This window comes from Myotis nattereri (assembly GCF_964212035.1).
Source record: "Myotis nattereri genome assembly, chromosome: 10".
Taxonomy (NCBI): Eukaryota; Metazoa; Chordata; class Mammalia; order Chiroptera; family Vespertilionidae; genus Myotis; species Myotis nattereri.
Window position 1 is genome coordinate 39386753 of NC_138085.1, and position 22781 is coordinate 39409533.

The 22781-nt window shown below is 52.3% G+C and overlaps 1 protein-coding gene across 1 annotated transcript in view; it reads left to right on the forward strand.

Moving 5' to 3' along the window:
* SLC4A5 (solute carrier family 4 member 5) overlaps window positions 1–22781 on the forward strand; it is a 50959-nt gene that overhangs the window by 8369 nt on the left and 19809 nt on the right. Inside the window, exons 2-13 of the mRNA XM_081100808.1 lie at window positions 4894–5054; window positions 5283–5438; window positions 6726–6821; window positions 9481–9536; window positions 12930–13087; window positions 13755–13842; window positions 14798–14952; window positions 15330–15515; window positions 16588–16762; window positions 18562–18695; window positions 19326–19597; window positions 22392–22450. Coding sequence (XP_080956934.1) covers window positions 4894–5054; window positions 5283–5438; window positions 6726–6821; window positions 9481–9536; window positions 12930–13087; window positions 13755–13842; window positions 14798–14952; window positions 15330–15515; window positions 16588–16762; window positions 18562–18695; window positions 19326–19597; window positions 22392–22450 — 1696 coding nt within the window. The remainder of the gene's footprint in view (window positions 1–4893; window positions 5055–5282; window positions 5439–6725; window positions 6822–9480; window positions 9537–12929; window positions 13088–13754; window positions 13843–14797; window positions 14953–15329; window positions 15516–16587; window positions 16763–18561; window positions 18696–19325; window positions 19598–22391; window positions 22451–22781) is intronic.

Sequence of the window (22781 nt, forward strand, 5' to 3'; positions counted from 1 at the left end):
CCTTGCGAGCCAAGACCCAGTTGATTTATCCATATATATAGAAAATGTAGTCTTAATTGGTATAATAATATCCATAACTAAATATATATTTTTTAACTTTTTATTGTGGAAAAGTTCAAACACAAAAAGTAGAGAGAATTGTGTAATGAACCCCCATGTATCCATCACCCACCTTCATTAATGATTAATGTTTATGACCAGTATTCCACCACTATGTTTTGTTTGCTCTTAGGGATTTTGTTTTTGCCAGAACAGTTTTTTTTAAAAAAAATCTCAGCTGTTGTAAACATTTTACTTTTATGAAATTAGACTTCTTTTATAAATACAACCACAATGCCATTACATCTCCTAACATAATTGAGAAGGGTTCCTTAGTATGATGAGACATCCAGTCCAGATTCAAATTCCCCTTATGGTCTTAAAAGTATCTTTTCACTGTTGCTGTGTGTAACTTAGAATCAAAGCAAGATCTACACAGATGATCTGTAGGCACAGTAAGGAACAAAAGTGGCCCTGGCTAGTCTGCTCAGTGGTTAGAGAGTCAGCCCGTGGACCAAAGAGCCTCGGGTTTGGTTCCTGATCAAGGGCATGTATCTGGGTTGCAGGTTCTCCCTGGCACTGGGCCACGTGTGGCGCATGCAGGAGGCAACCAATAGCTATGTCTCTCTCACATGGATGTTCTCTCTCTCTCTCTCTCTCTCTCTCTCTCTCTCTCTCTCTCTCTCTCTCGTCTCTCTCCCACCTCCCTTTCACTCTTTCTAAAAATCAATGGAGTAAATATCCTCAGGTGAGAATTAAAAAAAGAAAGAAAGAAACAAACAAACAAACAAGCAAACATGGCCATACTAGAAAAGAGGCTCTGGAATTGCAGTTCCACTCTCACCAGGTGTTGTCAGAGCCACCCTGAGGGATAGAGGCCACGTCCCCTCTGGCGTAAGGGGGATGGGACCATGTGCCCAGAGCGGCTTGCCTGCAGTGGGAACCCAGACAGGTCCAACTACCCCTCGTCACACAGTTCTATATGGTTGCAGAGCAAGGGCTCCTCAGCCTCAGGGCGCAGTCCAATAACCTGGGAGCTTCCATGGCCAGGCCGCTCCTGATGGGCCACCACCCAGGCTTCAGTATTTTCAAATCCCTCCAGGAAATGCTAACAGGCGGCCAGTGCTGGAAACCTCTGTCGCAGGGGTTGGGTCCTCCATGAGTCCATGTTCCACTCAAGGTCAAAGTGAGCTCTGTTTCTAGCTGTTGCCATTCAAAACACAAAATTGATGTTCTCTGGAACTAAACAGAACCACCACTTGCCCTCCTTTTCAAACCAGAGAATAAAAATTTGGTTTTAGAAAAAGAAAAAAACCCCCACAAAATCGAGTTCCAGTTCACAGGCTTGCTGTTTCAACATCTTGATCCTCAAAATACTTGCAAGGAGAACCAGAGAGGTGTTCCTCCTGAAGTCCTCCAGTACTTTTGAAGTCGTCATGTGAATTTTTGGAAATCAAGTTAGGGGTGCCAGCAGCAGAAATCCAGTTCTGGCATTTACCCGGGACCCGGGAATGGGTAACCTGGCTTTTCTGCAGTCGGCTCGGGTGGGTCGGTGCTCTCGTCTGTTTGGGTGTAGAACTGATGTTTTGTAGGTGCCTGACACAGTGGAGGGGGAGAGGACGGGCTGTCCTTGCTATCTGGAGTTAAGAAGAGGATGTTTCAAAGAAGAGGTGTGCTCTCACCCGCTCCTTCCAGGGGAGGTGCGTTTGGGCAGGTGGAAAGCTGAAGAAGGGGATGTCGTGGAGAGAGCTGCCTGGAATGTCCCCCAGGATGTTTAGGAAACAGTGTAGAGAGAAATCAACTCAAGTGCACTGGGACACGTCACCTTTGGGTGAATAGAGAGGCGGGATTGAGGTGGGGGGGGGTGGCGCGGGGCGGGGTAAGGCCACGGAGTAGCAATAGCATCTTCAGTGACAAAGTAACAATATAATTTATTTTGTGTATTTTTAAAAATATTTTTTATTGCCCTGACTGGTTTGGCTCAGTGGATAGAGCATCGGCCTGGGGACTAAAGGGTCCCAGGTTCGATTCCGGTCAGGGGCATGTACCTTGGTTGTGGGGAACATCCCCGGTGCGGGGTGTGCAGGAGGTGGCTGATCGGATGTTTCTCTCTCATCGATGTTTCTGGCTCTCTATCCCTCTCCCTTCCTCTCTGTAAAAAATCAATAAAATATATTTTTTAAAAAAATATTTTTTATTGAATTCAGAGAGGAAGGGAGAGGGATAGAGAGTTAGAAACATCGATGAGAGAGAATCATTGATCGGCTGCCTCCTGCATGCCCCACACTGAGGATGGAGCCCACAACCCAGGCATGTGCCCTGACGGGAATTGAACCGTGACCTCCTGGTTCAGAGGTTGACTCTCAACCACTGAGCCATGTCGGCTGGGCTATTTTGTGTATTTCTGAGAGGAAAAAAAGGGCAATGTGATTGTTGAGTAGAAGAAAGACTCTCAAGGAGAAGGTGGGCATCCTCTTGGCCAAAACATTTGCACTTGTTCTTTCATCTCTTCCTTGCAAATCCTTATGCTACTACAATGCTTGGGAAAACTCTGGATTGGTATCGTACAGACTCGGGTCTGCTATCATTCAAATGGTGTTCCCCCAAGTAGATCTCCCCATTTAAAAAGTTAGCAGCACTTTGGTGAGTCTCCGAGGCAAGTGTCTGCGTGGTCTCAGCTCCAGCCCCTGTGTTTTAGGTCTTCACCTCCCAGGTCTCCTCTAATCACACCTCCCCGTCCTGTGTCCCTTCAAGCCCTCAGGCCTCACCAGGTGCCTGGTTAACTGATCTCAAAAAAGATATTAAATCAGAATGTTAAATATTGATAATACAAAGTACTCATGCAATTGTGTCAAGAGGGAATCTGGCAAAGGAAACGATATTCAACTCCATTAGTAACCAAAAGAATGCAAATGTAACATGATTTTGAGTTCCAGAACAAAGGTGAAAAAAATGGCAACACTAGAGTTTGGGGGACTTCAGAGAAATGTGAGGTGGCCTGGACGTTGGTGGAAGTGTAAATTGGCACAATTTCTGGAGAACAGTTTGGCAATGTATGCCATATACTTAGAAATATGCAGACAGCAATTTCACCTCTGAGAGCTTATTCTAAGGAAATTATTGGGCAGGGGCCAAGGATACTCAAATCAACCTATTTATAATAAAGAATAATTAGAAATAATCTAAATAAATGTCCACCAAGTGAGGATTATTTGTATCAGTTATGGTCCATTCAGACAACAAAGTACCAAAGAGACTTTAAAATGATATCAATTTAATAAACATGAAAGGATGTCCATGAGATATTACCCCCCCCATGGTGTCAATAATGTAAAATTGTGTGTGCAGACATGTGTGTTCATGCACACAGAGATCTACAATGATAGTCATCAAAATATCCACCATGGTGTCTTCTGGTTGGGAGAGCTTTGAATGCCTTTACCTTCTTATTTTTTATTGTTTCTAAAATTTCGAAAGCAATGTGTCCTGACCTGGAATCAAACCGTGACCTCCTGTTAAGAGGTCAAGGCTCAACCACTGAGCCACACTAACTGGACTGGGCAGGTTGGTCGTCTTTAAAACAACTCCTCCATCAAAACTCAAATTCCCATGGGGGTTCAGGTTGTTTTCATGATCCCTTTGTCTGTCTCTGGACTGGAACCACATGTTTTAATGACTGAAGCTTTTTAGAAAGTTTTATATCTACTAGAATCATGCCCATCCCCATTCTTCTCCTTTTTCAGATTTTCCCCACCATTCTCAGACGGTACCGTTTTCAGAGGAACTTTAGAATTAGGTAGTCACGGTCCACAACACTCCCTTGGGGGTTTGATTGGAATAGCTGGAAGCTCCCCACTAATTTGGGTCTGACATCTTACAGAGCTGCGCTCGCTCGCGGACCTTGCGCTCCAGGTAGCCCTTCAGGCGATCAGGTGCTGCCCCCTGCAGGGAGGCCGGGGCAGGTGCTACTTCTGTCCAGGCCTTCCCGCTCAGCCCGCTCCACCCAGCTGATTCCAAGGCTCCTAGAAAGGACACATTCTCACACATCTGTGGTCTAACGTCTTTCCTTCCCCAGCTGACATTTGGATTTTAACCTGAACGTTCAGGATAAAAGTCTAGGGCACATGCTTGGGAACCACAGGTCCTGCCGTAGAACCCGTCAGGAAATGGTCCCAGCAACCACACCCCATGAGGCAGACACTGCACACACGAGTGACCAGCCCCAGGTAACCAGGTTCCAACGGGAACTTTAACAGCTTTGTTGTTCTAGAACACCGTAAAGCTCCCTCATTGTAAGTGTGCAGTTAAAGGGTTTTTAGTACCTGTGCAAAGGGGTGCAACCATCACCAAGTCCAGCTTCAGAGCATGCCCACCACCCCTGCAAAAGACCCCTGTGCCCATTTGTGGTCATTCCCTGGACGCCACTTTGCTCTGAGCACGACAGCACCAGGAGGAGTGGGGACAGAGGGAGGGGGTCTCTGAGAGATCCTCCACCTGTGAGTCTACGCTAGAGCAGCGGTTCTCAACCTGTGGGTCGCGACCCCTTTGGCGGTCGAACGACCCTTTCACAGGGGTCGCCTAAGACCATCCTGCATATCAGATATTTACATTATGATTCATAACAGTAGCAACATTACAGTTACGAAGTAGCAACGAAAATAATTCTATGGTTGGGCCACAACATGAGGAACTGTATTTAAAGGGCCAGAAGGTTGAGGACCACGGCTCTAGAGCCAACGCCCCAGCGCCGAGCACAGAATAACTTGCAGGCCAACACCCTCTCCTGAGGAGACCCAGCTAGGGGCCCCTCCTGAGGACCCTGGCCACGCTGAGCCCCATCCTTACCCCTCCCAGGTGGATAAAGTTTGAAGAAAAGGTGGAGGAAGGAGGCGAACGCTGGAGCAAGCCCCACGTGGCCACACTGTCCCTGCACAGCCTCTTCGAGCTCCGGACCTGCCTGCAGACGGGAACGGTGCTGCTCGATTTGGACAGCGGCTCCTTACCACAGATCATAGGTGAGTGGGGACCACGGAGGCCCCCAAAACCACGCAGCTCTCCCCCTCCCGCCTCCTGCCCGCCCCAGTCCATCCTCACCTCTGGCACTGCCTGGTTCCGCAGTGGCTCCAAGGTTCAGTCCCCCGTAGAGTTCCAGCGGAGGGAACGAGCACCCTCTGAAATGCAGTGCAGCCAGGGAGAGGAAGACCCCCCAACCCTGCTCCTTCTGTCCCCTTCTGTCCCCTTAGATGACGTCATTGAGAAGCAAATCGAGGACGGCCTCCTGCGGCCGGAGCTCCGGGAGAGGGTCAGCTACGTCCTCCTGAGGAAGCACCGGCACCAAACCACGAAGCCCATCCACCGCTCCTTGGCGGACATCGGGAAGTCGGTCTCGTCCCCCGCCGGTGAGTCGGGCCATGCTGGTGGGCCCTGGGCTGGGGGGGGGGGAGCCCCGGTCAGTGAGAGTCTGGGCACTTCACCAAGCTGGAGACATTCCGGGGGGCCCTTAGCCTCCTTCTCCAGCAGGGACCTCGGTGCTGTCCCCACCCCCAGCGCTGAACCATTTCTAGGAGGAGAGTTGATTCTCAGCCTGACTGTGCCTTGCGATCCCTGGGGTGGGGGTGGGGGTGGGGGTGGGGGTGGAGGGGTTGGGGGGTGGGATAGAGGGTTTGGGGGGGTGGAGGGGTTGGGGGTGGGTATGATATGTGTCCTAAAGCCTAGGCCCCACCTGGAGAGTTGTGGTCAGTTGGTCTGGGGTGTGGCCTGGAAACGGGGAATGTAGGAAGCTCTCATGTGCAGTCAGGGTTGTAAATGCTGTAGAGATGGTGTGTTTATGGTAAGAGCTTAAACTTTTCCCCACTGAGCACCCCCCAGAAGAGCCAAGAGCCCTGAGAGAAAGTGAAGCACATGGAGATGGTGGGAGGGGCTGGGCCATCTCAGGGCGCCAGGCCTGGTAAACCTGGCAGCTGGGTCATTCTGATTAGGGGGGAGGGAGGGGGAGGGCATTGGGAGAGCGGCTTGTTCCATTCGCACATCTCAAACCCGCCCCCCTCCATCTTGCTATCCAGAGTTGAGATGCTCAGACACTTCTAGCCTTGCTGGACCTCTCAGATAAATGCCGTCATCAGAGCAAAGTAGCTAAGTAACGAGCCTTGAGGAATTTCTTTAGATGAACCGTCTGAAATGGGGGAGTGTTTAGCGTATCATAACTGCAGGCACACACGCGGTACCTCCCATGTTCCAGCACTGAAGCGTGACTCACTTCATCCTCACGATAACCCGTGACTGGGTACTGTTCTCATCATCCCCATTTGACAGATGAGAAGCCTGGGGCACAGAGAGGTTAAGTTACTCGCCTAAGGTCACACAGCCAAGCTAGAGGTGCAATCCGGGATAAAGCCAGGCCATCTACAACACCTGTGCCTATTGGATCAATTGGTTATCTCTCTGTTTCAACAGTACAAATATTTAATCTTGTTCAGACAGTTAACTTGCTTAAAAAAAAAAAAAAAAAAAAAGGCCCTCAAACAAGAACAAAAAACAGAACAACCAAAACCACCCTCTTCCTGGAAGGAGAAAAGACAGTTCTTGTAGCCCAGCTTTATTCAGGAGAAATGACAATACGCTTAGTACCACATCGATGGGGAGGCAAACCCAGGCTCCAAGGCAAACCCCTCTGCTCCTCCTCCCAGGTCGAAGCCTAGCCCGGAGCCCCCCAGCCGGCCCCAGCCTACACCGCTCCACCGAGGACCTGCGGGTGCAGCCACGCATAAGCTACGGCCATCTGTGTGAGTGTCCTCTGCCACTCGCCACAGCGTCTTCGTCACGGCCTGGTCCTGGCTGTGGCAGCCGTGGAATGCTGGCTTTTGTATTCTTTCAGAGGCGGAGGAGACAAAGCCCAGGGCCTGTCTAGAATTCTCAGGACAGGAGCCAGGAAAATTCTAACTTTCACCGAAAGCTGGTCTACTCTCAGAGCCTAATTTATTACCATACATTTTTATTTTCCTCACCCAAGGATATTTTTCCATTGATTTTTAGGGAGAGTGGAAGAGAGAGGGAAAGACAGAGAGAAACATCGATATGAGAGAGGCATGTCGATTGGTTGCCTCCTGCACGAGCCCTGACCAGAATCGAACTTGGGACCCTTTGGTCTGCAGGCCGATGCTCTATCCACTGAGCCAACCTGGCTAGGGCTACTACCATGATTTTCTATATAATTATTCTGGAAAAAATGCAGCTCTAAATCAAGTCCTGCCATAATCACTACCCAGTCCTATGTGCTAGGCATTGGTAACTTAGTTTATACCTTGGTTTTCATCAAATTGATCATTAGCCCTGTTTTTGGTAAAAAGCCTTCCTAGAAACAGAATTAAAAACATGGGAGGTATCTCCCCTGCCCCACCCCCCCAGGACAGAGAGTGCTCCCATCACTGGGTGACAGCCTCGAGCCGCCAGGACAATGAAGCGCTGCAGTCACAGCCCCTGAGCGCCGGGGAGGTGCCTGGTTGCACACGGGGCCTTTTCAGACAGTTCATCAGAGATGAACAGGACGGGTGAGCTACGAGGCAAAGAAAAGAGGGGACTTGGAAAATGAAAAGAAAAGGCAGTGTGAAAATAGCAATCCTATTTTCCTTTAAAGACTTTCACTAAAATGCCAAGATATGAGCAAACGCAGCCTAGGGCTGTGCCCCTACCAGGCCTGAGGGATGTTTCGGGAGGAGCCGTGGCCCTTGTCCGAGGCCTCGGCTGCAGTGTGTCATGGGCTCTTTTTTCGTAGTGGCCCTGGGTCCTCATAGTTCCCCCTGGACTCGGTGATTGCACATGGGGGCGCCAGGGGGCAGCAGTGAGCAGGCGGCGAAGGTCTTCAGTTATTCGCTGTGGAAGAGGTCTCCCCTGCGTTGTGCTGCAGGGTTGGGGACCCCAACAAAAGGCATGAATAAGCGCTTACAGCGTGTGTGCAGGTGGCGCTCACACCCGGGAGAGCTCAGTGAGGAGGCGCTGTTCCTGAGTCTTGGAGAATAAATAGGAAGGCGTTTTCCAGGAAGGGGAAGGGTGTTCTAAGCCAGGGAGACAAACAGCAGGTGCAGGAAGGCGCTGCGGAGGGCGCTGTGTATCCAGGTCTGGATACAGTGGTTCGGTAATGAGGACTGTAAGGCCTGCGGGGAAGAGGGTCCCACTGAAGGGGCGCCTGTGCCCCGCAGAAAGCCCAGCCTTTGTTCTGAGGGCAGAGGGGACCCCGGAGAAGTTTTAAGCAGGGGCAGACCATGATCGGATTTTTATTTGAGAGAGATCAGCCCAAATGTGGGCGTGGCAGCGCCAGGAGTGGTGCGGTTGAGCAAGGATGGAGGGCTTGAGAGGTCTCTGGAGGGGAGGAGGGCAAAACAGGCCCTCAGGGGAGGCCAGGAGGAGAGGCTCTGGATGGAAGGAAGAGGAGGGGGGGCCAAGGGAGCATGTTCTGGAAGTGAGGGGACACCCAGGCCGCCGAAAGCCAAGAAGTGTCAGGTCTGAGAGTGTCCCCTGGGTCTGGCTGAGCTTCTCCTGCCTTAACCAAACAGGGGACCTATTGAGCAGTTCAAGTAATTCACCACCACTGTTCTTCCCACCTCCCCTCCCTCTGCCAGCCCAAGTCCTTAGCCATCTTTAAAGACCGACATGGGCCTAACCAGTTCAGCTCAGTGGGTAGAGCGTTGGCCTGTGGACTAAATGGTCCCGGGTTCAATTCTGGTCAAGGGCACATGCCTGGGTTGCAAGCTCAATCCCCAGTGGGGAGGCATGCAGGAGAGAGCCGATCAATGATTCCCTCTCATCACTGATGTTTCTGTCTCTCTCTCTCCCTCTCCCTTCCTCTCTGAAATCAATAAAAATATATATGAAAAGAAAAGGACTCACATGGGTCATGGAGAATGGAGGGTGAAACTCGTCTTCTCTCTCCAACAAAGTCCAAGCTTAGCGATACCTCCCCAACCCCAGGGTCTGGCACAGAACAGACATCTTTGTCTCTGCCCAGAAGGTGGTCTCTGCCCAGGAAAAGGGGGACAAGAATACAGCAGACTGAGTAGTGAGAAGAGAGAAGTAGAACCTGGGGTCTGGTAACTCTTTTAAGAGAGCCTCCAGCCCTGGCTGTGCAGCTCATTTGGTTAGAGCGCCGTCCCAATAGGCCAAGGTTTTGGGTTCGTTCTCTAATCAGGGCACATGCAAGAATCAACTGATGAATGCATAAATAAGTGGAACAACAAATCCATGTTAAGAAATTAAAATTTAAAAAAAGAGAGAGAGAGACAGCTGCCATTGGAGGGAAGAAAAGAGAGTGGAGGCCAGCTCACGGGGGCTGCAGGATTAGGGGAGGGGCTCTTTGCGTATGAGGACGGAAAGCATGTGTGGGACCCGGGGGAAAGGACCTGAGAGAGCCTGCCTTCGCCCGATGGACCTTCTTTCCTTCTCTCCTAGGTCACGTCCAGAGCAGCAGCATGAATGATATTCCTCGCACCCAAAACCCAGACCAGGTAGCAAAGCCCTGGCACTGGGCCGCCGTGAGGGGCCAGGCAGGAAGATGCCTTCGGTTCCACGGGCAGGGAGCCCCTATGGCAGTGATGGCGAACCTTTTGAGCTCGGCGTGTCAGCATTTTGAAAAACCCTAACTTAACTCTGGTGCCGCGTCACATATAGAAATTATTTTGATAATTGCAACCATAGTAAAACAAAGACTTATATTTATTTTATATATTTAAATGCCATTTAACAAAGAAAAATCAACCAAAAAAATGAGTTCGCGTGTCACCTCTGACACGCATGTCATAGGTTCATCATCACTGCCCTATGGGCAGGGCTCCACTCTCATGAAGGAGCGGGAGTCTCCAGGAAGGACATGGGCGGCGGGGGGCGGGGTGCACCCTGGGCTGCCTGGTGACTCTGCCCACTCCATTGCTTGGGTGTTGACTGAGCCCTAAGTACTGGCTCTGTGCCTGGCCTGGGAGGGGTGGGGGGCAGAGAAGCATGCCTCTGAGCTTGGGTTTGTTGGAGAGAGAAGACCAGCACCCAGGGTTTCACCTGCTATATGGCACACAAGTACCTTCAAAGATGGAGTGGGATTGGGGCTGGTACAGACTCGCGGTGGGGCCTCCCTGTGGGGACAGCAGCGGTAGCGAATCGTTTGGACCGCCCAGCAGTGCGTCTTCTCCTTGGCTGGGCCAGGATAAAGGCAGTCCCTGCCTCCTGCCAGCCTGGCTGAAATCTCCTGATGAGATTTCCCACAGCAGGTTGAGTCCACGTTCTCAGGCCCACAGCCCGGGAACCCTGTGGCTCTGCCCCTTGGGAAGCCCAGGGGAACCCCCTCAGTTCCAACCATGCACACCTCTAGGGCAGAGTCTCATGGTCCCCTTGCTTGTGCCCCCAGGAGTGGGAAGGAAGGTGATGAAAGAGCCCTGAAATTTGGCGAAGACTTCTCAGGAGCTTGGGTGAAGGCCTGGCCTTCGGGGCACCCCAAGTTTGGTAGCAGGCGAAACAAAAGCAGTCCCTCACATCAGTATCGCGAGGACCATTTGGTGGCCAAATAATAACCATAATAACAGCATCAGCCAACACTTAAGACTCACACACTGCAGGCGCCACACCATGCATCATGAAGGTCTACATCATCTCCAATCTACTGGGGGGAACATTGGACCTTAAAGCAGTTAAATAACGTGCCCAAGTTCATGCAGCAGAAGCATGACTAGACCCAGACAGTCTGCCGAGAGCCCTTAATTTGGAAGTGACTTAGCACTGAGTATTCTGGGATATTATTTAGAGAAGATCCCACTTTAGCACACAGATAGCGAGGCCAAGATAAGGAAGCATTGCCTAGTCGATTTTCATAAATGTCTAAGTGGCAACAAGAAGAGCAGCTGTCACTTTCCCCAGGCAACGCTGCCTTGATGTAGGGACTGGAGCCACGTCCCATGTCCAGGTCTCCTGACTGACCAGCTGATACTGCTTCTCGGTACTGTTTGCAGCCGCAAAGGCTTGTTGTGGGAACAGCGGCTTGTCCGCCAGTGGGCGCTCTTTAGGCTCCAGCCCAGAGGCATTTGCTCTGCAGGCTCTTTCTTCATGGCTCCCCGCCTGCCCTGGGCAGTCCATGGGCTCCCGGTGAAGCAGAGGGTGGATTCAGACACAATAGTTGCGTGTGGTCACTCGACAGAACTGGACCAGACTCCCTATGGGTTCAGTAAGTAGGGTCAGCAAGGCCCTGGTCCAAACCCTGGCCAAGCCCGGTGGCCAGAACGGCAGCATGGCCCATTTCTGGGACGTCACCACCCCAGCCGGCCTCTTTACCAAACTGTCACCACCCGCCAGGGCGGACCACGGCCCGTCGCAGCTCCTCTCCTCTCCTCTCCTCTCCTCTCCTGGATTAGGAATGTGCTGTTGGGCTGCCCCCAAGCCTTGTTGTTTTCAAAGACTCCTTTTCCAGGGCACTCCTGCCACCCCTCAGCTCCTCCTGTCTCCTGGACCTGCTCCCCGCCTGATGCTTATGGGCACAGAGCGGGCAGGGGGGCCGCGGCTGCCCTGGCACACCAAGCCCTCCATCCTGAAGAATGGTGCTTATGAATCAGCTGACTGGCTGGGACAAAGGGACTTTCTGAGTTGTGAGGACTCTGGCCTTCCCGCTAACTCCTGGCCCGGCTTGTTCTCACTGCGTTAGGGTCCTTGGGGCTGTGGCCTGGGTGGCTGTAGAGGGTTTTAGTTTGGGATTGGATGTAAAGGGTTACAAGGGTGCAGCCCTTGCTCACATGCCCTTGCTCATGCTGGTAGGCCACCCAGCCCCTGTGCATCACACCCACCATGAGTCAGGGACATGGCGCTTATGGGAAACGGACATGTCTGTGCCCACAGGAGAGACCCAGGAGAAACGGGTAGCAAGCTTGTGGGGTCCGTAGGATCTCTCAGAGGTGCTCACCTCTAACTTCTGGGCCCTTTCTTCTTTGATGGCCACTGTGGACTTCCACCAGCCCTGACCTCCCAGATGCTCCCTCTCCACCGTCTCTACAAGTTATCTCTGTCCCTGGCCCACCCCCTTTCCGCCCAGAGGGAAAGCGATCTGAAAAACGAGTGCATCCTAAGATGTGAGCTTGTATGTGACCCTCCCTGGGCATGTTCCTCATGAAAGAGGGCTCAGGAGGAATGGCGGCATAAACGCAGGCGGTGGGAATATGTTTGGGAAGAGGACTTGTCTCCAGCACCTCTCCCATCAGCCCCCTTGCTCTGTGTGACCTCCTGCTCTGAACAGACACTAGCCAGAGGGCCTGGGGAGAGGGCACCTGGAAAGTCTCAGGTGTAAAGTCTCAGAAGCTATGAGTTTCCTGGGAGGTCCCCTGGGGGTGACTTGGGGCCCAGAAGTCTCCCACAGACTTGGAGATGTGGTCCAGGGGTTCCTGTGAGCCAGGAAGTGGTGGCAAAGGGAACACACAGTGCATCGGTCTGGCTGTCAGAAGGGGGCCGTCCCTTCCGCGGCCACCCAAGGTGAAGGTGGGGGGCGGGGCGTGGGGGGAGCTGCAGTGAAAGGGCCAAGGGCCCCTCTGCTTGAGCCGCAGAGGCTGGGGGATGAGACCGGACACCCCACACGCCCTCAGCTCACACTTCAGTTGAGCAAAGTTTTTACTCATCAAGGAATGTCTTAGGGATCAAGTCGTCGCCTGCTCCTCCCCGTCTACACAGCTTAGTTGGTCCCTGGGGTTAACAAAGGTTGAGTCTCTCATCTGCAGAAGCGGGGAGAGTGGTTATTTCTCTCAGTGTCTTGAGACAGGCCGGGGGAACTTTTCCAAGTTAGGGCTCCACAGCCATCTGAAGGGGGGTGAGGGAGTGAGAGCTGGAACCCCTGCATGTGAGTAACCATGGGCGCCTCATTTTCCCTCCTTGACCAGCGGAAAAACAAATTCATGAAGAAGATCCCCAAGGACTCAGAAGCCTCCAACGTGCTTGTGGGGGAGGTGGACTTCCTGGACCAGCCCTTCATCGCCTTCGTGCGTCTCATCCAGTCGGCCATGCTGGGAGGGGTGACCGAGGTGCCCGTCCCCACCAGGTGAGGGGCCATTGAAATCTGCCCCCCACAACCGCCATCAGGCGACTAGCTGTCCATGCAGTCAGCATGCAGTGCTGGTGAAGACACCCCTAAAACAGGGAGGGACAATAGGGAATTGGCTGGGGAGGAAAGTCTTCTCACCTGGGAAGAGTTTTAGAGTATTTAGTTAAAGCATCACTCGAAAGCAGGAGCCGACAGCTGGGAGAGATGCTCTTGGTGGCTCTGGGACACCAGAACACGGCGAGGATGCTCGAGGGAGAGCTGTGGGAGTGAAGAGGAAATGTCTTTCCAAAACAAACACGGGAGTCAAAAGAGGGAAGGGCCCGGCTGGTGTGGCTCAGTGGTTGAGTGTCGACCTAGAACCAGGAGGTCATGGTTCAATTTCTGGTCAGTTTACATGCCAGGGTTGCAGGCTCGATCCCCAGTAGGGGGTGTGCAAGAGGCAGCTGATCAATGATTCTCACCAATGTTTCTATCTCTCCCTTTCCCTTCCTCTCTCTGAAAATCAATTTAGAAAATTTTTTTTAAAAAGAAGAAATGGACAAATTTACAGCCAGTTAAAAAGTTAAGAATGGATACTGTTTGGAGCCAGAGAACCCTTCTCTTCACCTGCTTCTGTTTTTCCTTCTCACTTCCCTCCTCCTCCTCCTCCTTTATCTCCTTGCAGATTTCTGTTCATACTGCTGGGACCTTCTGGGAGAGCGAAGTCCTACAATGAAATTGGCCGAGCCATCGCCACCCTCATGGTAGATGATGTAAGTGGGAAGGAGAAGTGTATTCCCTATGTCATGGCTCCTGAGTCAATCAAGCACTGAGCCTTCCCTCATTCATTTATCCAATAGGCACATTGAGTCCCTACTGTGTGCAGGCTCTGTGTAGGTGCTGAGGATTATGAGGATAAGGGAATAGTCATCCTCATAATAGTTGATGCCCTTTAGAAGCGTCAACCGAGTGGGGAGACAGACCTATAATTCAGGACGTCATAGCAGGCTTCACATGAGGGGCTTTAAAGCTACGATGAGCAGGAGGAGGTAGGTAGACCCACTATGAGCCTGGGAGGCAGGCATTCCAGACAAAGGGAACAGGGGCCAAGGTTGGGAGACAGAGAAGCTGGATGGAAGTGGTTCAACGTAGGCTCAGTGTTAGAGCTTCGAGAGCAGGAGGTGTCACAGAGAGGCGAGTCAGAGACCACACTGAGCCTGTGGGCGGAGCCCAGAGTGCATACTCCTCCAGGGGTGGCGGGGAGCCTAGAGGACTTTAGCCACAGGCAGGATCCCATCAGATCTGCAAGTCAGAACGAATACTCTGGGACACTGTGGAATGAGGATACCGACCCTCCAAGGATGAAAGGCTAGGAAGTTACAGACAGATTTGAAACAGCTGAGCTTCTCGTGCGGGCTCCGCACAGGTTTTCTAACGAGCGTGCTCTGTGCAAAACTGAAAGCAGAAAGGTTGCCACTCAACAAAAGTCCGACAGTCAGAACGCAGAGACCTGGCCTTCATATCCAAGAGGGACCAGCTGTCCCCAAGGCTGCTGTTTCCCAGTGGCCTTATGTTCTGCCGGGTGGTGGTTCTCATTTCAAAATCTGAGAGCAAATTGGCAGCAGGAGCCACGGGTCAAAGTGATTTTCTCCCGGCGTGCTCCCGGGAGGTGGGTAACAAGGAGACGTCAGGCAGAGAGCTGACTGTCCTCCTCCTCCTCACGGCCAGCTCTTCAGCGACGTGGCCTATAAAGCCCGCAATCGGGAGGATCTGATCGCTGGCATCGACGAGTTTCTGGATGAGGTAATCGTCCTTCCACCTGGAGAATGGGACCCAAATATCCGAATCGAGCCCCCCAAGAAGGTGCCCTCTGCAGACAAGAGGTGAGTATTTGAATGGAGGGGTGGTTAAGGCAGGGAGTGGTACAAGGGAAACTTCAAGTCTGGCCCTTTCTTTTCTCGTTTTGGATTTAAAAGGAAGATGTCACCATATTGGGGTTTATACCTCCCCCCCCCCAGTTTCATTTTATTTATCTCTTAAAAACAAATCAGAAGCAAATATGCTGAATTTAAACATCTGTAAAATCTGGGTGACCTGTGTGTGGGTATTGTTCCATCATTTTCCACATTTTTCTCTGTATTTTAAGGTATTTTATAATTTTTGTTGGAGAAATAAGAGGTGTTCTGGGAACAGTTCTTGGGGGGTTGAGCCCTTCCCAGGATTGAGAGCCCCATGTCCCAGGTCCCCCTTCTCCTTCCAGGAAATCCGTGTTCTCCCTGACCGAGCTAGGCCAGATGAACGGCTCTGTGGCGGGAGGCGGCGCGGCTGCAGGAGGAGGCCCTGGAGGTGGCAGTGGCGGTGGTGGGGTCGGCGGAGGGAGCAGCACGGATGACAGAGAGATGCCGGCCAAGCACGAGATCGGGGAAGAGCTTATCTGGACAGGAAGGTGCCCACCCCAGGCCTGGCATCCTTTAGATGCGTCTCCTTCCCACCCTCCCTGCAGGAACCTTCCCCACCTCTCCCTGCACTGCCCACTCCGCACCATGAGGTCTGGCCCGGGGTCATTTTCTCCCTCATACCCACAAAGCCCCCCCTGCACCCAGCAGAAGGGTTCCCACAGGCGAGGACAGGCGGGACCCAGCACAGGAATGGAGGAACCCAAACTTTTCTTTAGACTCCCCTTGTGACCTCTATTAGTTTTCCGGGGCTGCCACCAGCAAGTATCACAGACGAGGTGGCTTCAACCACAGAACTTGATTCTCTCGCAGTTCTGGAGGCTAGAAGTTCCCAGTCGGAAGGTCAGCAGGGCTGTGCTCCCTCTGAGACCCTGGGGAGAACCCTTCCTTGCGTCTTCCTAGCTTCTGGTGATGCCGGCAGCTCTCCTGTTCCCTGTCTGCCTCCATTGTCACATGGCGTTCTCCCTCTTCCGTGTTCACAGGGCACTTTCCTCTTCTTATGAGGACAGCAGTCATATTGAATGGGGGCCCACCCCAATGACCTCATCCTCGCTCCACTGCATCTACAAAGGCCCTGTTTCCAAATGAGGTCTCATTCACAGGTGCCAGAGGTTAAGATTCCGAGATATCTTTTTGGAGAACACAGTGAACCTGTGTTATAATCTGGGCTGTCTCCACCTCGGATTCAGACCAGCTGTGTTTACCGAGCTCAGGTGCCCTGCGGATGTCAGGGACGTGAGGAGGACGGCTGTCTGTGGACCCCAGGGTTCCCATTCCCCGTGCAATGTTAGGTCTACCCCAGGGCATATTCCCATCAGGCCTTCCCCCTCCCATCCAAGCTGTTTATGACCACACTTCTCAGTGGAGATGGCGCCGACCTCAAACGTTCAGTCCTAAGAGAACTCTTCCCTGGTCTTAAACGTTCTGGTGGAAAGATCCTTGCCCCCATCCACTCCTAGTCAAGTTCCCTTCCTGGCGCCAGACTCTGCGGACCTGTTAACAGCCCTGCCCCTGCCCTGGTGTTTGTGGTGAGAAAGCAGCGCTGGGGCCTGTCTTGAGCAGGTGCTTCGGGGGCCTGTGCCTGGATGTCAAGAGGAAGTTGCCCTGGTTCCTAAGTGACTTCTACGATGGCTTCCACATTCAGTCCATCTCTGCCATCCTATTCATCTACCTCGGCTGCATCACCAACGCCATCACCTTTGGAGGGCTTCTGGGGGACGCCACTGACAATTATCAGGTGTGTGTGCAGGACATGCGTGCAAACCTCAGTAAAATCCGCTGCCACTGGGTGGCAGTAAGGAGCTTTGTCCTATAACCTCCAAACCAAGTCTACTATCCAAGTTCAGACCATCACTTTTAGTAATCCTTTACCCTTCAAAAAGTTAGTAGTAAGATCTTAAAAGACCTACTAGTAAGGCTAAATCATGTTACTAAAGACTAAATTTAAAGACTGTGTAAATCCAACTTTTAAGGGGAATCGTCTGCTCTATTTGATACTTTCCACACTGCTTGAATGAACTTAACACAATTAACAAATTGTTGATTGTGGCCTTCTCCTCACACTTAAAAAACCCCACCAACCTAAAATTCTTAACTTGGAGTTAAGACATATTTAGAATGATGATAAACTGTTTCCATGACAATACAGGCCTCCCCGGGGGGAAAACACCCGCTCAGCAGACATTCGCTTGAGCTCCAAACAAGGGTCTTCTCTGAAGGGGGCCCTCGAGAGAGAACCACTAGAAAGCTCAAATCATTAAGGTGAAGACACGTTTTCCCAGATAAATTGAGATGAATCCCTATCGCCAGCCCACACCACTCTCCTGAGCTGCAGGTCCAATATCCAGCTGCCTCTGGGCCTATCCATATGGGATCCATATGGGATCTCCCAACTCTCAGGGTCTACATGGCACCCACTATCTTCCCTCCAGACCTGCTGTTCTACCATCACAGCTGGTAACACCATGGTTCACCCCGTTATCCACGTACCAACTCAATAACCCAGCTTCCCTGAGTGGCCCTCAGAGCATGGTCACACCTGCTCTCACACCTCATCTCCCAGTGTTCCCTTCTCAGATCCCTGTCCTCCTCACGCATTCTGCATTGTTTTCCATCAATTCTTTTTCATTGCTCAGTTCCTCAAAGCCATGCTCCCTTCAGGTCCAGCCTTTGTATATAGTGTTCCCTCTTCCTGGGACACTCTCATCACTCCACTTCCTCTCTGGTCAGTTTTGGGTATCAGCTTCCACATATCTACCACTGGAGAGGCCTTCCTCACCGCTCCTTCACTCCTACTGTGTGCTCCTCTGGCGCCTCCCCTTGTCTCAGCTTCTCAGACTCCTTAGCAGTGGTTCTCAACAAGGGATGATTTTGACCCACCAGGAGACATTGGGTAGTGTCTAGAGATAGTGTGGGTTGTCATAACTGGGAAGGGGTGCTGCTGGGATTTAGTGGGTAGAGGCCAGGGATGCTGCTAAACACCCTGCAAGGCATAGCACAGCCCCCACACAGAGAAGTATCAAGCTTGAAATGTCAGTAGTACTGAAGTTGAGAAACTGCTGTATAGAAATTGCCTGGTTACTCGTCTGTATCTCCCACTAGACTGAAAATGCATGATCTTGTTTACTGATGGGTCCCAGTAATTAGCACAGTGCCTGATACATAGTAGGCACTTAGTGAATTTTGGATGAATGAATGGTCTAACCTCGAAAAGCACCTAGTAGAATGACTGAGTGATTGGATGGGTAAATGGGCTGTCCTCTGGGAGTAGCATGGGCACGGGGACCAGTGGAACCATTGGCAGCCCTGTTTCCTAGGTCCCGGGGTGCCAAAAGGAAGTCACACAGGACCTTCATCCCAGTGGAATTCGAGTGATGTGGGGGGTTGTGGGGTAGGAGATGAACAGAATTTGGGAAGCAGAGGGCCTAGAATAAAGGATGAGCACTGTGGCCTGGGTCCCTGGTGAGACAGGTATGATCTGTTTTGTGCCAAAGGACCCCTCTGTCTCCCGGAGCCTCACATTCCTTGTGCCCCCAGGGAGTGATGGAGAGCTTCCTGGGCACCGCCATGGCCGGCTTCTTGTTCTGCCTCTTCTCGGGACAGCCCCTCATCATCCTGAGCAGCACAGGGCCCATCCTCATCTTCGAGAAGCTCCTCTTCGACTTCAGCAAGTAGGTGCTCCTCGGGCGGTCTGCTGAGACCGGGGTGGGGGGGCAGGGGCGAGCAGGTCCAAAGCTGTCTTTACCTGTGCAGAGAGCATTGCCAGGTGGTCCCCTGACTTCCCCTGGCTACCTGCCTCTAAGTCACCTTCGTGTATATTAGCACAGCGGGTAGGGAGACATGCAGGCAAGACGAGAGGAGAGAATTCACCGCACTCTGCTTGTGAGCAGTGGTGACTTGGAAGTCAGTGCAGGGCATGAGAAGTTGAGCTGGAGGTCGGAAGGCTCCGTTCTAACCTGGCCAGCCATGAAGCCATTCTCAGGCCTGCCCCAGCCATCAGACTGAAATTCCTTATTATTATTCTTTTTCATTCACATGTTTGTTACCAAAATGTGAGGACTGAGATGTCTTAGACTTAGCACCTTCCTGTCATCCCATGAGATCCTTTTTCAGAATTCTCAAAGACCAGACAACTCCACCCAGGAATTGTCCCAATTGTCCCTGTCCCCAGGCCTCTTGCAGTTCCTAGGAGGGCATCTGTGCCATAGGAGGGACAGATGAGTCATTCAGGGGGTGTCTGGGGAGCCAAGCACAGCCCAGAGCCCTGGGCTGGAGGCCCCTCACTTTCCTCTGCCTTCCAGAGGCAATGGCCTGGACTACATGGAGTTCCGCCTCTGGATTGGCCTGCACTCAGCCATCCAGTGCCTTGTCTTGGTGGCCACGGACGCCAGCTTTATTATCAAGTACATCACCCGCTTCACTGAGGAGGGCTTCTCCACCCTCATCAGCTTCATCTTCATCTATGATGCCATCAAGAAGATGATCAGTGCCTTCAAGTACTACCCCATCAACATGGACTTCAAGCCTGACTCCATCACCACCTACAAATGCGAGTGCGTCGCTCCGGACACAGGTGAGCAGTAACCCCAGTGGTGCCCTGGCCCCCCACCCTCTTCCCCTCATCTGTGTCTCTTCTCAAATGCAGGAGGGTGAGCTTGCTTTGAAGGGCACCTACTGTCCCAAGAGGGCAAAGGCAGAGTCTTGAACCCCGTGTTTGGAAGAAAACCTAGGGGACAGTAACTCTAATGAGGGTCATGCTACCAGAGCCCAGGGGTGTAATCAGAGAATAAAGGAACTGGAACCAGGACAAGTTGTTTTGATTAGAAGAATATGAAAAGGAAAGTTCTAGACATTTAGGCGACTGGGGAGGGGTAACTAACTGAGGAGGGTTTCTCTCCCAGTCCACGGGCCACTTGCTTGCTAATGGTTCATCTTCCCAGTGTTACTGCAAAACCAAGTCGGACTATGGCAGTCACTCATTGTCACTGCAGCACAAAGGCTTGTTTGGGGCACTTTCTTTTTCAATTTAATCTTGTTTCCATTGTAACTGACTTGTATTCTGTTTATGGATGCTGCACACACTGACTTGGCTGCTTTCATCCCAAGTGAGTACCATTTGCAAACACTAGAATTTCAAACTATTTGATACCGGGACACTCTCTGGACTCTCCCATGTTATAATTCTTCCTTCTTCATCTCAAAGTGGGTTTCTGATAAAACCTACAAAGTTCCCCATATGAAAGAATGGCTAAGCCTCAGCAGAGGACATCACAGGAGTGTCCGGTGTGGTTGGCAGTGGAAGGAAGCCCAGCTCACAGGCCCAGGCAGTAGCTGGAAGTCCCCACCTGTTGAGTGGTAGACTTTTTTTTTTTTTAATATGTTTTATTGATTTTTTACAGAGAGGAAGGGAGAGAGATAGTTAGAAACATCAATGAGAGAGGAACATCGATCAGCTGCCTCCTGCACATCTCCGCAACCCAGGTACATGCCCTTGATCGGAATCGAACCTGGGACCTTTCAGTCCGCAGGCCGACGCTCTATCCACTGAGCCAAACCGGTTTTGGCAAGTGGTAGACTCGAGCCAGCCTTTGTGCCACCTTTTCTGTTCGTTGTTAATTGTGCATCACGTCTTCTTGGTCAATGGCATGAGGAGAGGCAGCAAATGTCCCTGATTTCTAGGAAATGAAGCTTTGCTCAGAATAATGGTAACAGCCCTCTGGGGCAGTGGTCGCCAACCTTCCGGACCTCACGGGCCACCAGTGGTCTGTGGACCACCGGTTGGCGACCGCTGCTCTGGGGTGTGGAGCTGCTAGGAGTGTTGTGACCTAGGTCGCAGCTAGGTCCCTTCCCCACATCCAGCCGAGTTTCCCCGGAAGTGAGCAACTTAGAGGGCCCTGTGGTCACATCCACCCATGACAGCTTGTTGGGGGCTGACGGAAGCTTCAAGAATAACCTCTTCTGCCCTCTGGGCCCCTAACCACAGCCAGCAGGAGCCAGATGGGGCTGGCAGCGCAGTTCAGATTTGTCACCAGCAAACTGGCGGGCAGGCCTGCTCCCTCCCCAAACCTGCTGCAGAGGTACCACTCAGTCAGCCTTCCCTGGAGGAGGAGGGCGGGAGGACTTGGCCATTGCGCACCCATGCAATGCGGGAGCAAGAGAGAGGGCAGAAGTGGCCCTCCAAGACCTGCCTTTGTAGTGAGTGGCCACACCCCCCAGGGCAGGCCTCACAGTTCCTCTCAACTCTTCTCACTGCCCTGATGGAACCCTCACAAGCTCCACTTAGAGTGAGGGATGCTGAGGCTGGACGGGGTTTGTTTCCTCAGCTTCCACTGGAGCAAGCGCAGGTTAGAGAAGATAACGTCAAAGCCAACCAGCTCTGCAGGCCCAGCTGACCTAAAAACCTACCAAACAAACAAACAAACAAAAACTGCCCATGCGGATGGGGCCAGGACGGGGAGAAGGGAAGTGTGTGTGGAGAGGAGTAGGACAGGGAAGACGCTCACTGGGCGGAGCTGGGAGGTGTCTAGGCTCTGGGCCAGCCTGCCTGGGATGGGTCTGGCTCCTCCAAGTATGAGCTGTGTGACCTTGGGCAATGGGCAGGTTACTTGACCTCTCTGAGCCTCAGTTACCTCATCTTTAAAATGGGGGGACTTTTCTCAGATTTGGAACTTAGCCAGATGATGTGTGTAAAGCAGGGGTCCTCAAACTACGGCCCGCGGGCCACATGCGGCCCGCCGAGAACATTTATCCGGCCCACTGGGTGTTTTTGCCGCCGCTGCCTGTCCTGCTTAGCAGCCGGCTCTTCCCGGGCCCGCAGTGCGCATGTGTGGAATGTCTGAGGGACAGTGAACTGGCCCCCTGTTTAAAAAGTTTGAGGACCTCTGGTGTAAAGGTTTGGCAAGGTGCATGGCATAGAGTTAAGTTCTTTGAAAATGTTTAAAGACGTGAGTCCAGTGGCCGGTAGGGATGCACAAGGCACGTTATTCACTGATGTGTGTCAGCCCTTGGTCTTGGTAGCAGCTCCCTTACTTCAGGTTATGGAGCCAGCCCTTCAGCATCAGAGAGCAGCTGCCTTAGCCTGGCCCAGCTGGTCTTGGAGCTGTGGCTGGGGGGGTGGGGGGCGGCCCACCACCACCTCCCTGCTCCCCTCCCTCCCACCCCGCTGTCCCTGGACAAAGTGAGGAGAGTGCAGAGCGGTGGGGCTCGATGAGCCGCCCTCACAAAGGAGCCAATCCCTGGCTCTATGGGACTGGAGGAAGATGGGAAGAGTGGGGGCCCGGAGCGGGGGTGGGGGGGTGGGGGGGGGTGGTCACAGGCCCCCTGCCCAGCAGCTGCTGACCCTCCCCATGTCCTACGCTCACCCACAGCGAACATAACCGGGTTCAATGCCTCAGCCCTGCTGCCACCAAACACCAACACTTCTCTGGTAAGTCCTTTCCTCTTACCACTTGAGAGCTTTGTGGGGAGAGTGGGAAAGTTGGGAAACTGAGGCCATCTTATGGCAACCCAGACTTGCAAGGTCAACCCAGCTGCCCGTCAGGGTCCCCTGTGGAGCCTTGTCAATGCACATGTGAATTTTATGTGTATTCTGTCAAAATCCCTTTTTGTAACATGCCTTACGCCATAAGATGTATGTGCATAAATATCACACACACACACACACACACACACACACACACACACACACAGGGGAGGTAGACATGAGGAATAAAGAAGGCTGCATAAACAATGCTGTGAACAGTTTCCCATCCACCTTT